The sequence below is a fragment of the Populus euphratica genome, unplaced genomic scaffold (assembly GCF_000495115.2).
Source record: "Populus euphratica unplaced genomic scaffold, PopEup_1.0 scaffold145.1, whole genome shotgun sequence".
In the NCBI taxonomy this organism is placed as follows: Eukaryota; Viridiplantae; Streptophyta; class Magnoliopsida; order Malpighiales; family Salicaceae; genus Populus; species Populus euphratica.
In genome coordinates, this window is record NW_011500001.1 from 440966 (window position 1) to 454449 (window position 13484).

Below are 13484 nucleotides of genomic sequence, written 5' to 3' on the forward strand. Positions count from 1 at the left end.
AATTAAATTTACTCGTACTGTAATGAACTTGTAAATTTTTTTTAAAATTGTGTTTTACTCGAAAAACTAGTATAAAATTTAGTTTCTTGAAATTCACTTTTCCCGAAATTCACTTTTTTTGGAATTCACTTTCTAAAAGAAAATAACTTTTTATTTTTTTCAATCTTAATTTTAATTAAATATTTATTTTTTAAAATTAATTTCAATTAAAATAATTTTTTTAAATCATAACTACAAAGGGGCCTAAGTTAACTAGCACTCTTGGCTAGCCGACGTAACTAGTATTAACCAGCACTCTTGGCTAGCCGACGTAACTAGTAGATAACTATAACTCGCACAATAGTACTAGTACGAAACCAGTAGTAATCGAAAAGTTTGAGGAAGCACCAGAGGACAACAAAGCGGAGATAACCGTTTACGCAAAGGCTAAAGAATGGCTCGTCATCGTCATTGAATTCCAAACCAACCGCCTCTTAAATTTCTGCTTCCAATTTCCAACATGTCCTCTTTCAATATTTTAACAGTTAAATCATCTCGTGTCATATATCTCCCATGTCCACGTTTCCCTCAGCCCCAAACCAAATGCCATCTTCACAATATTCCTCCTCTTTTTAATACTAATCTCGCACCGAAAATCTTAAACTCAAATCTCTTCAAATCCCATTTCAGCTCTCCACTCTCAAAGTAGGATTGGACTTTTAATTATAGCCAGCCAACCATGAGGTTATATGTTTATGTCTTGCAAGGCAAAGACTTGGCTGTGAAGGACACTTACTTTATACTTCAAGTTGGTAAGCACAAGTCCAAGACTAGAGTTTTCAGAAACAACTCAAATCCTGTATGGAATGAGGAGTTTGTTTTCAGGGTTAATGGTAATAATGATCAGCAAGAGTTGGTTGTCTCTGTCTTTAATCATGATGATGATGATGATTTTGGCAGCTTCTTTAATGGCTCTGGGGATTTAGTGGGTCGGGTTCAGATTCCTGTTTGGTCTGTTGCAGCAGAGCAGAATCAGACCTTGCCACCTACTTGGTTCTCGCTTGAAAAGCCCATGACTGGCAAGTTTATCAATATGGATTGTGGTTAGTGTTGCTACCTCCAGATTTTTATTAAAGTGTTCGTTATTGGAATATATATTGAAATTTTGTTTGGTTTAAGCAAAAGATGAAACTTGCACTTGCTTGCTTGAGGATGAAATACTGAAATTTTTAGGTCCCATTTTTCTTAGTGTTATAAAACAAGTGACGATGTGCATTGATGATGATAAAGAAGAATTTTATTATTTGAGTGAGAATTCCTGCTTCAATTACCAACACATTGATTGGAGTGGTAAGTGTGGATTTTGTTTTTCAATTTTTGGAGAATAATTTGTTGAGCCTGGACCCTTCACATAGGATTTTAGGTTGTTTCATTCTGTTATCTTATTCATTGACAGAGACTGATTGTAAATTATAATTAAATTCAATTATTGATTCTCCCTAGGATGACTTTCCTTCCCTCCAGTGATTGTTTAGCTTCAGATTTACCAGGCAATCAATTCTGTGATAATTTTTGGGTGAACCTATTGTAACTTGTGAGTGTTGAAGGCTAGTTGATTTTCCTTGACTGGGCCAATTTGTAGAGTTCCATGTTTCGGCAACTATGATTCCTCTTTGACACTATATTGCCAGTTATGGAATTAACTACCATGCTTCTGTGTGGATTTGATTTTCCATTGCTTATCCAAAAAATTCCCCATAGTTATGGATCAGCTGCTCAACATGATAGGCAACGTTTTCCTTGTATTTCTGCTTATTCTGTTGAAATTCATTTAGTCTCGACGGTGGTGCATATGTAATTTTAGGTTAAGAATGCATGATTTGTCATGTTAGGTGCAATGGAGGCCTCAATTTTATATATGACAATTTAGTATTTACCTATGTGCACAGGGAAAATTCTTCTCAGTCTCTCCCTGACCAGAAAATGCGACAAATCTTCTACTAACCACTTTGTTTATGCAAACACAAATGTTAACGAGGACTGTAAAGAATCTGAAGGCCCATGCATATCATCTCATGGCCTGCATGGCTGTAAAGCTCCACGTATCAAGATAGCAGAAGGGAAGAAGTTAATGAAGACCATCATGAGTCGTTTGGAGAGGGTTTTCAATAAGCACGAGGAAAATTCAAGAACTGATGATTCTTCAGAGTTAACTAGTGCTTCTTCTGATTGTGAGGATTGTGATCATTCATCAAGTTGTAGTTTCGTAGAAGGATTGGAGATCATGAGTTCAAGAGATAATGAACAAGAAATGCCTGAAAACCTCCAGGGTGGTGTTCTTCTTGATAAAATATATGTTGTCCCGTCGTCGGATCTCAATATGTTTCTTTTTGCACCCAATTCACAGTTTAGGAAGGACCTGGAAGAGCTGCAGGGAACAACAGATGCTGAAGAGGGGCCTTGGACATGGAAATCAGCAAATATGTCTTATTTAACGCGAATTGTTTCCTATACAAAAGCTGCAACAAAGTTAGTTAAGTCCGTTAAAGCTACCGAGGAGCAAACCTATAAAAACGCAGATGGAAAGGAATTTGCAGTATTGACAAATGTTAGCACTCCAGAAGTTCCATATGGAAATACATTCAACATTGAGTTGCTATACAAGATACTGCCTGGTCCAGAAATATCTTCAGGAGAAGCATCTTCCCACCTTTTAATATCATGGGGAATTAATTTCTGTAAAAGCACAATGATGAAAGGTATGATTGAAGGTGGAGCAAGGCAGGGACTGAAGGAGAGTTTTGATCAGTTTGCCAACTTGTTGGCTCAGAATTTTAAGACCATGGATTCTATGGATTCATCAAACAAGGACCATATGCTGGCAAAGTTGGAAGCAGCACACCAGTCAGAATGGCAATTGGCATCAGATTACTTCTGGAATTTTACAGCTGTGTCCGCCATTTTTATGATTTTATACGTAGTTGTGCATATTGTTTTCTGTGAGCCAAGCAGAGTCCAAGGTTTGGAATTTAATGGTCTTGATTTACCAGACAGTTTTGGACAGCTCATCACTTCTGCAATTTTAGTCATTCAATTGGAACGAGTTTGTAACATGATGAAACACTTCATACAAGCTAGGCTTCAAAGAGGTAAATCTTATCCTAACTGCTTGTATCTTGTTTCAAACTTTTGTCTAAACCACCCTGAAATTGTTATCACTCATGTAACTCCATCCTAGGATTCGTTTAATTTATTAACTATTTCATAGGCAATGACCACGGTGTCAGAGCCCAAGGTGAAGGATGGGTTCTTACTGTGGCATTAGTTGAAGGCACCAATTTACCATCCTTGGATTCGACAGGGTTGTCAGATCCTTATGTAGTGTTAACCTGTAATGGTAAAACAAGAACAAGTTCTATACAGCTTCATTCGAGTGATCCCCAATGGAATGGTAAGGTGTTTTTCTTCTGAGGATTATTTGCATATGTTTTTTTTATTTATAATTATATGTGCAAAACCATGTTTGAAGCTACATAATGCAGAAATACAAGAGTTTGATGCAATGGATGAACCACCCTCAGTTCTAGATGTGGAAGTTTTTGATTTTGACGGTCCATTTGACCAGGCCACCTCACTTGGGCATGCTGAGATAATGTTTTTGAAGCACACATCAACTGAACTAGCAGACATGTGGATTCCCCTTGAGGGAAAGCTCTCGCAGTCTTCTCAATCAAAGCTACACTTGCGAATATTTATAGATAACGACAAAGGTGTTGAAACTGTAATGGGGTACTTAACAAAGATGGAGAAGGAAGTCGGGAAGAAGGTAAACACCAAAGATATCTGTTGGAATTACTTTTAACGGGAAGTTTCACATCATCCATGTGTAGTTAACTACTTCACACTTGGATTAGAGAGTTTATTATGTCCCCTTGGTAGCTCATATCTAAAGTTCATAAGATTCTTGAGTCAGAGAAAAAAAACATGGTATAGGATTCCATTAATGAATCTACATTCTTATTGCCTTTCATTTCTATTATAGAAATTTAATCTAAATTATATCTCACATTGTCGCAGTTGAACTTACCATCACCTCACAGGAATTCGACTTTCCAGAAATTGTTTGGGTTGCCACCAGAAGAATATCTCATCAATCATTTTACATGCCACCTGAAGAGGAAAATGCCTTTGCAGGTGCGAGTTATGGTTTCCATTTCTACTTCTTCACTCTTAAAAGCAATTGATTATTAGGCTATTGTAATTTAATTAGTTCGTTTTGTTTAAATATAATAAATATATAAGTCGGTAGCATGATGTGAAACCACTGTAAGAATCGGCAAAACTGCAGATGACCTCTTTACTAAAATCCTAAAACGTTGTTTATTTTATAAAATTTTCAAATAACACCTACAATTGCCTAACCTTACTATTAATAATAGTAACATATTACATAAACTTAAAATTTATGCATAACGCATTGGATGATCTTGCATACTAGTCTTGCTAATTTATTTCCAAAATACCTATGGCCTGATGCTGAGATGTCTCTTAAATGCAGGGAAGGCTTTTTCTGTCTGCAAGAATTCTTGGTTTTTATGCCAATTTGTTTGGAAATAAAACAAAATTCTTCTTTCTCTTGGAGGATATCGAAGACATCCAAGTGCATCCTCCATCACTATCATCCGTGGGTAGTCCTTTTCTGGTCATAATTCTGCGAAAGGGAAGAGGTCTTCATGCAAGACGTTGGGCGAAATCACAGGATGAAGAAGGCAGGCTAAGATACCACTTCCAATCATTTATTTCATTCAACATTGCTAGCAGGTTCGGTGAGACGAATAATCTCTTGACTCAAAATGGTACATTTCTTTTATTGGAGCTGATGTGATTCACCATGTTGTATCAATAGGACAATCATGGCCTTGTGGAAAACAAAAACAATGATCCCTGAGCATAAAGCACAACTTGCTGAAGAACAGCCTCAAGATGAAGAAAAACGGTCCATCATGCTTGAAGACTATGGATGCTTTGTGAGTGCTGAAGAAGTAAAGATGCCCAAGATTTTCTCTGCTGAACTTCCTATTAGTGTAAAAAAATAATTCCTGTCTCATTCACCTCTCCATTTCATTTGTAACAATTGAATCATGCTTGAAGACTATGGATGCTTTGTGAGTGCTGAAGAAGTAAAGATGCCCAAGATTTTCTCTGCTGAACTTCCTATTAGTGTAAGAAAATAATTCCTGTCTCATTCACCTCTCCATTTCATTTGTAACTATTGAATGAAGTAGAAGAGCGTTTCATCAGAAATTTGTCTAATGAAGTAGCATTAAGACCATAAAACAGATGAGGATTATGTGGCTTCTCTTATTATATTTGCTTGCAACTTAAACTATAAGGTTGATACCTAGTGAGACTCGGATTAGGACTCTTTATGTAGAGTATTTCTGATATGATGGCTAAGAGTTGACATTCAAGCCTTGTAATGATAATTCTGCATACACCTTTCAGAATCGAGGTAAGATTCAGCATTTATGTTTTGCTACTTGTGATACTGGTGCTGAAAGCTGTGGTGATGTTGCCAGGTAGAATCACTGATGGAAATGTTTGATGGAGGAAAGATGGAGCACGAAATCATGGAAAAATCTGGACGTCTTAGCTATGCAACTACAGCATGGGAGTCAGTAAAGCCTGGAGTTTTTGAACGGCAAATCACGTACAGATTCAAACACCATATTTCAATCTTTGGAGGGGAAGTCACCTGCACACAACATAAATCTCCGCTTGAAAATGATAAAGGGTGGACTGTTAATGAGCTCACGGTGATGCATGATGTCCCATTTGCTGACTACTTCCATGTATGATGTCTCCTTATTATACAGACGTTTACGGCTAACACGAGTCATTTATTGTTCTGGTTCTCTCCTTGATCTTGTTTTTCGTTCCCTGTCCGCAGGTCAATCTTCGGTACCAGATTGAGAAATCCTCCCTTGCTCATGGTGCATGTAAGTGTGGTGTTCATGTTGGGATCACCTGGTTGAAAAGCACCAAGTTCCAACAAAGAATCACTCGAAACATAAGTGATAAATTCACACAGATAATAAAGGAGGTATTTGAATTGATCAAGAGGGAGAAACTTTTTGCAAATCATGATCAACATCCCATTCGACACGAAGATGCTACAATGCATATTTGATGCTATATATCTTTCTTTCTTTTTCTTAATGTCTTTCAACTAGCACCAAATTCAAGTTGGCAAAAGATGGACCTTGGGTCATCAAACATGTTACGGATATAAATAGGATTAAGGGCATATTCAATCCCTCTAGAGCCAAGGACATGTCTAATCCAAAACAAGTATTATTAATACGAAATCCTAGAGTATGATGCGTCTTTGTACTTCATTAATTAGTTTTTTACGTAAGGTTTTATATCAAGTAATAAGCATGCTTTATTCGGACTATTTTTTTTCTTTAATCTCTCTCTCTCTCTCTCTCGAATATCATCTTTTGTTTTTCACTAATACTATAATTATATAAAAGAAATAAACAAGACAAAGCTACAACATTTGAATACCCTCCGTTGTCAATCTGAAATAAATTAAATGTACAACTAACTGCTCCAAAAAAAAAAATTCACTCATTTTAAATTTAAAAAAAAACCCTCATTGTTTATGTTCAGGGAAAGAAAGAAGAAAGAAGAATATATATAATATATTTGTTGAAATTATTAGCGAAAGTGAAAACATTGGTGATGTTACAAAGCCTATCATTTTTATTTATTTCTACCAAACAATGGTGAGGGTTACCTATAATTATTTTATTGATATCATATCAATAATATCTATATTTTGTGATATAATATCACAACTCAATCATTCGAGTAAAAACTTTAATTTTTCATCTAATTTATTATAATAATCAAATTCAAGTTTATTAGAAGTTAAATCATTTATATATACCCCACTATTATGAGTTTTTATATTCTCACCGTATTATTTTATATAAAAGACATTCATTAATGAGATATTCATTGTAATATTAAACCTTTCTTTCAAGACCTAAAGATAGAAATTTCAATCTATTAGTTGCATCCATATTGAACACCTGTTTATATTTAACAAATATTAACAATCAAAGGAAAAATACAACCAATTCAAAACCTTGGAGTTATTAATTTTTAAATATTTAAATGTGTTTTAAACCACACGGTGAGTTGTTCATCTTGTAATTGGAATACTTGAGCTTTAAAAACATCTGGATTTTGACATAACAACAATTGATATTACTGTTTAAAATAAGTTATTGAATTAGTACAATTATCAATCTTATAATTTAATATAATTAATGAGAATTCTATATAATTGAAAAAATGACTTATTAAATAAAAGGTCTTAATTCATCACAGTTAAGTAGCATTTAATTATATATTTGTCTAAATTTAAAGTCTGTTAGATATCTTCTCCTAACTGATTTTTTTGATAAAGTCATCCATGATGATAAAATATTATTAAATTTTCACTCAGAAATGGTTTACCACCACCATCATTTCTGGGAATGCAATTGCTTATTGTTCTTAAGTGAAGCTCAAAATAACACAAGATAAATGTAAAGTTATTCAACAATTTAAGCCTTGTATATCGAAGTCTCAACATAATCTTTGTTTTTAACCTTTCTCTTGAAGTTGAATAAGTATATGCATAAATGTTATTAAAGATGAATAATTGAATGTTGAAAAAAATAATGGATAATTACTTAGGATGTCATTCCTTACCTTTTGAATAGATATATCTATCTATATTACATATGAACTCTTACCTTTGTCTTATACACTAAATGTATGGACAAATGCTCTATTAAGTCAAAGAATAAGGAAGGGAAGATTATTACAAATTTGTAAATGGTCTTAATGATGTTTATTTCAAATTGCTGCATGTGTTAGGTATGAAACTTATTAAAAAATATATCCCTAAAAAAGTGACTAATCTTTAAGAGTGCATCACAAGTCACTTTGATAAAAAAATCCCAAAAAACAATAGGAATAAAAATTTGTATAAATACATGGTGACCATGAATCTTCATCCCATACAATATACTTTCCTTATATCCACTAATATAGATATTTTTTTACATAACCATTAGGAAATCATAAACTCTTTAGCCATTCATAAAGAATAAAAAAGTGATTAATCTTCATGAATGCATTACAAGTCACTTTGGTAATAAATCCTGAAAAGCAATAGGAATAAAAGTTTGCATAAACACATGGTAGCCATGAATCTTCATCCCATACAATATGCTTTCTCTATATCCACTTATCTAGATATTTTTTTTGCATAACCATTAGAAAATCACAAACTCTTTAGCCATTCATAGAGAATAACTTGCCTCTTATTATCTAAGATGAATATGACTTTGGGCTTTACAACACAAAACCCATCATTAATCAACTTTATATTCTCATGATCACAATACAAAGGTAAATTCAATATAGCTTTCATCTTGTCTTTTGTTTTCACTTTCACTTCTTATAATTATGCTAAAAGTATTGTTAAATACATTCTTCTCGATATGTATGACATCTAGATTATAATAGATAATAATAATCTTTCAATAAAAAAGATCTCAAAAAATATTTCACTTGATCTAATTACGAGTCATACCAAAACTAGAGAAGTTTTGCCTCCTTAAATGAAAAAAAAAAAATCCTTCATATTTGGAAACTTTATTATGCAATTAACCAAACACATTGGAGACATCAAATATCAAAACCTTTACATGAGTTTGTATGACTACATAATATAGATCAAATCATATTATGTAGTCATAAAAACTTATTAAAAGTTATCTGATTTGATCTAAACTCTATATACAACCTGTTAACATTGATCAGAAAAAACAACAATCCAATCTCCATATAAGACAAAAAAAATCATAATTTTTTTGTTTTGGAAAAATTTAAAAAAAATACATAGTTTTTTCTCTTGCTCATTATCTTCTATGATTCTATCATTCTTTTCTTGTTTTCCTTGTTCATATTCTAAAATCTTAGGCTTTTGAGTTTCAAATATATTTCTCTCATCCTTAATTACATCATCCATTGAGTCTTTAAATCAGTGTTTTAAAACCCGGCCCGACTTGGCAGGATATTTCTCTCATCCTTAATTACATCATCCATTGAGTCTTCAAATTGGTGTTTTAAAACCTGGCCTGACCTTGCGGGTCATCTGGGGATTCGGCTGACCCGGGGCTAGAACCGAGTAGTGTTTTAAAGCCTGGCCTGACCTTGCAGGTCATCTGGGGATTTGGCTGACCCGGGGCTAGAACCGAGTCGGGTTGATGAAAAGGGAATTGACCTGGAAAAACCCGATCGACCTTGCCGGTCAAACCGAGTAAACCCAGCTGAGACTCGATTTATATATATATATATATAAGTTAAACGACGTCGTTTTTAACTTTAGCTTTTTACTATCAATTAATCCTTGTCTCTCTTCAAAGTTCATAGCCATATCAGTTTTTGATAAGCCTCCAGCTTCCCTCTCTCTCTCTCTCTCTTACTCTCTCACTTAGGCAGTCAAAACTGCAAAAATAAAAAGAAACAGTTTCTTAATCTTAACAATTCTATTGGTTACATTCCTTCCCACTCTCCCTTTCTTTCTCCACAGATTTCCCAACAAATCATTGCCTCTCAGTCCTCCTCAATGACTTGTCGCTTAAATCTTCCCACTCAATCTTCTTTAATTCTTCCAAATCTTGTTCTTTTGATCTTGATTTCAAGCTTGTTGATGACCCAAAACTTGCCCTGCAACGTTATGGCCAATACTTATATGATACTTATATGATGGCTTAATTCTCTTTTCTCCTTCAATCGAAAGTAAAATTTTAATTTCAAACAAATTGTTGTTTGTTGTTATCAAGTTATGATTTTTATGGTTCAATTTTCATTTTGAGAAAATGGGTTTTGTTACGAATTTTTTTTTGTTTTCTTGAAATAATTTGTAATTTGAGATTTTTTTTGGATTTGATTGTGCATTGAATTTAGCTGTTGTTCTTGACTTTGTTGACTCGGGTCGTGATTTAATTATTGTAGCGAATAATTCCTCTTCTGATTTGATTAAGAGTCTAGCTACTGAATGTGGGGTTGATTTCGATGAGGTTGGTGTAGAATTTATGATGCATTGGATGTTTTTGTCATTTTGTTTTATTTATTTTGTTTATTGAGTTTACATTATATTGTAAGATCTATTTGCCTTGGTTATTTATCATAAAAAGTTTTTTTTTGGATTGACCTAAGCCAACCCATTTGACCCGTGACCCAATCGTTTTTCCAGGTCGACCATCAGGTTGGGTGTAAAAATTATGCTTTAAATGACTTCATACATGGTTTTTCCTCTTTCTCACCATCATTTTTAATGTTATCATCCTCTTTTTACCTTTTTTTTCCTTGCTCATCTTCTAAAATACAAGACTTATGTGTTTCAAACATATTTTTCTCATCTATAATTTCATCGTTCGGTGAATCTTCAAGTGACTCAATACACTTGTAAGTTGATATGGCCAAAGGGGTTGAGGGAGAAAACTATGTTCGCCAAGAAGGTTTTATTGAATCTTGAATCTTATAGATTCAATAAAACCTTCTTGGCGAACATTCATTTTTAAATCAAATGACATTGCTTTGGAAATAAATAAAAATAAAATTCTTGGATTTGACTTAATCAAGTCTCCCCCTTGGCCATATCAATTTACAAGTTGGTAGGAATAATAAGTATAAGAAAACCTACCCAAATCATCATATGCAAGCTTAAACCATGTACACTCTCCATGAATAGAAAAAGGACAATCAATCACATATTATGTAAATAATTTCCCACCCTCATCACTTGCTGTCCATCCTATTATCACCTTCCAACTATAGAAGATCGACCTTTCTCTTTAACATTAACGTCATAATCATAATCATTAGTCATTTCACTAAACTACAGAGGGGCTTTTAGTAACTAAAAAGGGTAATATGTTTTCAACTTTTTTTTATATATAAATAAAAACCAAGCTTGCTATGGTTATCTATGCTTTTCCTTATAATTTAAATCTTTTTATTTTTTTCTATTACAATTAAGAAATTAGATCCTTATCTTCTTTTTATTATTAGCCTTAAGATTTAATCAGCATAGTCCAATAAATTTATTAGTGTGGGGTATAAAATATATGTAATGGTGAAAATTAGAATAAAAAACTACTCACTAGATCTTTTCATTAAATGGAGCTTAAGTCTTATTGATTCGTTATAGCTTTGACCAACATAAGAAATAGAGATGGAAAAGTATGTTCTTTAAAATTTTTTTGTGAAAAATTCTCTATTATATTAGATATAATAGATTATGTAGTCATGAAGACTTATTAATAGTTATTTGATTTGATCTAAACTATTTATGCAACCTTCTATTTTCAATTAAAAAAAAACAACATTTAATCTTGACATAAGACAAGAAAAAAATTCATAATCCTCTTATGAAATGGTCAATATAAAAATAAAAAAAATAAAAAAATATCTTTTCAAAAAGAAAAAGTTGTTAGAAACTTCTTGAATCCTTGGTTGGTCGGGTCAATTCATGATTTAACGTGATCAACTCGAATCTATCCTAAAATGTTGGCATTTCAAGTCTTTTTTTTTTTAAATCAAATGACATTGCTTTGGAAATAAATAAAAATAAAATTCTTGGATTTGACTTAATCAAGTCTCATCATTTTGATCGAATCAATTGAGTCACGAGTTAGCCTTCTAGGTCACCCGAGTTTGACCCTTTAGGTTATTCGTGTTTAGCCTTCTAAGTCACTTGAGTTTGACTTGGTTGCTTCTAGACCTGGTTTGAAAACAAAATCAACACAAGTCAAGTTCTAATAGAGTGAGTTGCTAGATTAACCCATCAACTAAGCTGACTTTATTAGCTATGTTATTTTTCATGGTTAAATAGCTAGCTAAAGTTTAAAATCATAGCTTAAAGACCTAATGTAAGTTATGGGTTTTCGGGATTAACAAGTCAAGCTCAAATTTTACTGTTTTTTTTTTAAATATAATCTAAAACAAAGTCTTTTTTAACATAATTTTTTTAAAAAAATATATTTACAAGGTCTCATCTAAATTATGATAGTGTCACTTGGATCGTTAGTTAATCCACTCGGTCACCTGAGTTTGCATAGGTAAACTACATGGGCGGTGCAAAACAAAACTCAACCTGGTCTGGATCCTAGGTTGATGGGACTTCGGGCCGGGCCGGGCCAGTTTTTAGAATAATGTCCCTCCCTCGGGCTGGTATGAGAACAATGGTTCGGACAGCTAACGTTGACATGGCAGGACATTATTTGTCGTCACAATTAAATGTACAAGTATGTAACCATTCTAGCCTTGTGGACCCCATACGTTCACGAATTTTTATTTTTATTTAAAAAAAAAAAAAACAGGAATAGAAGAGGAAGAAACGGCAACGCCCGTTTTAGGTTTTGGTAGTTCACTGATACAGAGACAGAACATAAACCCTAAACCTCCAAAGCTCGCCATATTTCTTTCTTTTTAATTTCTTTGTATAGAATAAAAAAATTATTGTAGTTAGGAAGAGAAAGAAAAATGCAGCACGATGAGGTCATATGGCAAGTTATCAGGCACAATCACTGCAGTTTTATGGCCAAGTAAAACCATTTTTTTTTAATTTTTTTAGCATATAGTAATGTTTTGAATTTGAATCTGTTTAAATTATCATTAATTTGATTTATTTTTTTTGGTGGGTTTGTTGTGTTTTTATTGTAGAATCACAACGGGGAATTTTTGTAGAAACCCATATAACATAACTGGGATTTGTAATCGGAGCTCTTGCCCTCTTGCTAATAGTCGCTATGCAACTATCCGTGATCACGATGGTATGTTTTTACCTTATGTATTATGTTTTTTTGTTTTTTTAATTTTCAATTCTCTCAAGTGAATTTTGTTTGTTGGGAGCAATGTAGAGAGGATGAGTGATTGTTGATAAAAAAATTTTCCGTTTTGTGTTGAAAATTAGAAATTTATACTGGGTTTTTCAGGGCATGTTGTAGTAAGCTATTACTGTTTCGGTTTCTGCTTTCCCGATGTTGGATTAGTAACTAATGGCTTGCTAATGAGGATTGAGTTGGTTCTTGTCAATTGCTTAGTTCTGATTTGGGATTGAATCCTTAGTTGGCTTTATGATCCACTTAAAACGGAGTCTTAGCTTCTTGTGGAGGTGTTGATCTTATTTGTCACTAAGCATTGGTTGGTTAGATGTATTATTGGATCTGGCGATGTGATTTATGTAGATACCTATCTAATTTGAGGTCTTGTCTGTTACAGTTTAATAATCTTGTCTTTTACGTATATTTGTGAGAATTAGATGATGGATTTGCTTTTGAATTAGCTGCTTGTGTGTTTCTGAACAGGTATCTTTTATTTATATATGAAGACTATTGAGAGAGCTCATAAACCCAATGAGTTATGGGAAAGAG

General features: G+C 33.3%; 2 protein-coding genes across 3 annotated transcripts in view; both read left to right on the plus strand.

Annotated features, from left to right (window-relative positions):
- The first annotated feature begins 366 nt into the window (after positions 1 to 366).
- LOC105140886 (C2 calcium/lipid-binding and GRAM domain containing protein) lies at positions 367 to 6428 on the plus strand. 2 transcript variants are annotated; one of them, XM_011047926.1, is made up of 10 exons: positions 367 to 1082; positions 1929 to 3128; positions 3248 to 3430; positions 3522 to 3805; positions 4057 to 4173; positions 4538 to 4800; positions 4886 to 5027; positions 5166 to 5201; positions 5559 to 5831; positions 5930 to 6428. In XM_011047926.1, the coding sequence occupies exons 1-10, from the start codon at positions 719 to 721 to the stop codon at positions 6167 to 6169; spliced, it is 3102 nt and encodes a 1033-aa protein (XP_011046228.1). In that variant the 5' UTR covers positions 367 to 718; the 3' UTR covers positions 6170 to 6428. The 2 variants fall into 2 exon arrangements, with proteins under 2 accessions (XP_011046228.1, XP_011046227.1); XM_011047925.1 differs by lacking the exon at positions 5166 to 5201 and having other exon boundaries at positions 4886 to 5063.
- Positions 6429 to 12431: 6003 nt separating this feature from the next.
- LOC105140887 (protein MAK16 homolog) overlaps positions 12432 to 13484 on the plus strand; it is a 4076-nt gene continuing 3023 nt past the window's right edge. The window contains exons 1-3 of the mRNA XM_011047927.1: positions 12432 to 12656; positions 12775 to 12884; positions 13419 to 13480. Coding sequence (XP_011046229.1) covers positions 12595 to 12656; positions 12775 to 12884; positions 13419 to 13480 — 234 coding nt within the window. The 5' untranslated portion in view covers positions 12432 to 12594. The remainder of the gene's footprint in view (positions 12657 to 12774; positions 12885 to 13418; positions 13481 to 13484) is intronic.

Excerpts from the sequence above, each read along its gene's own strand:
- LOC105140886 (XM_011047925.1), top strand. The coding sequence starts at position 719 with ATGAGGTTATATGTTTATGTCTTGCAAGGCAAAGACTTGGCTGTGAAG. Across the intron at positions 3,431-3,521 it reads GAGTGATCCCCAATGGAATG|AAATACAAGAGTTTGATGCA; the intron begins GTAAGGTGTTTT and ends TACATAATGCAG. Across the intron at positions 4,174-4,537 it reads AGAGGAAAATGCCTTTGCAG|GGAAGGCTTTTTCTGTCTGC; the intron begins GTGCGAGTTATG and ends TCTTAAATGCAG.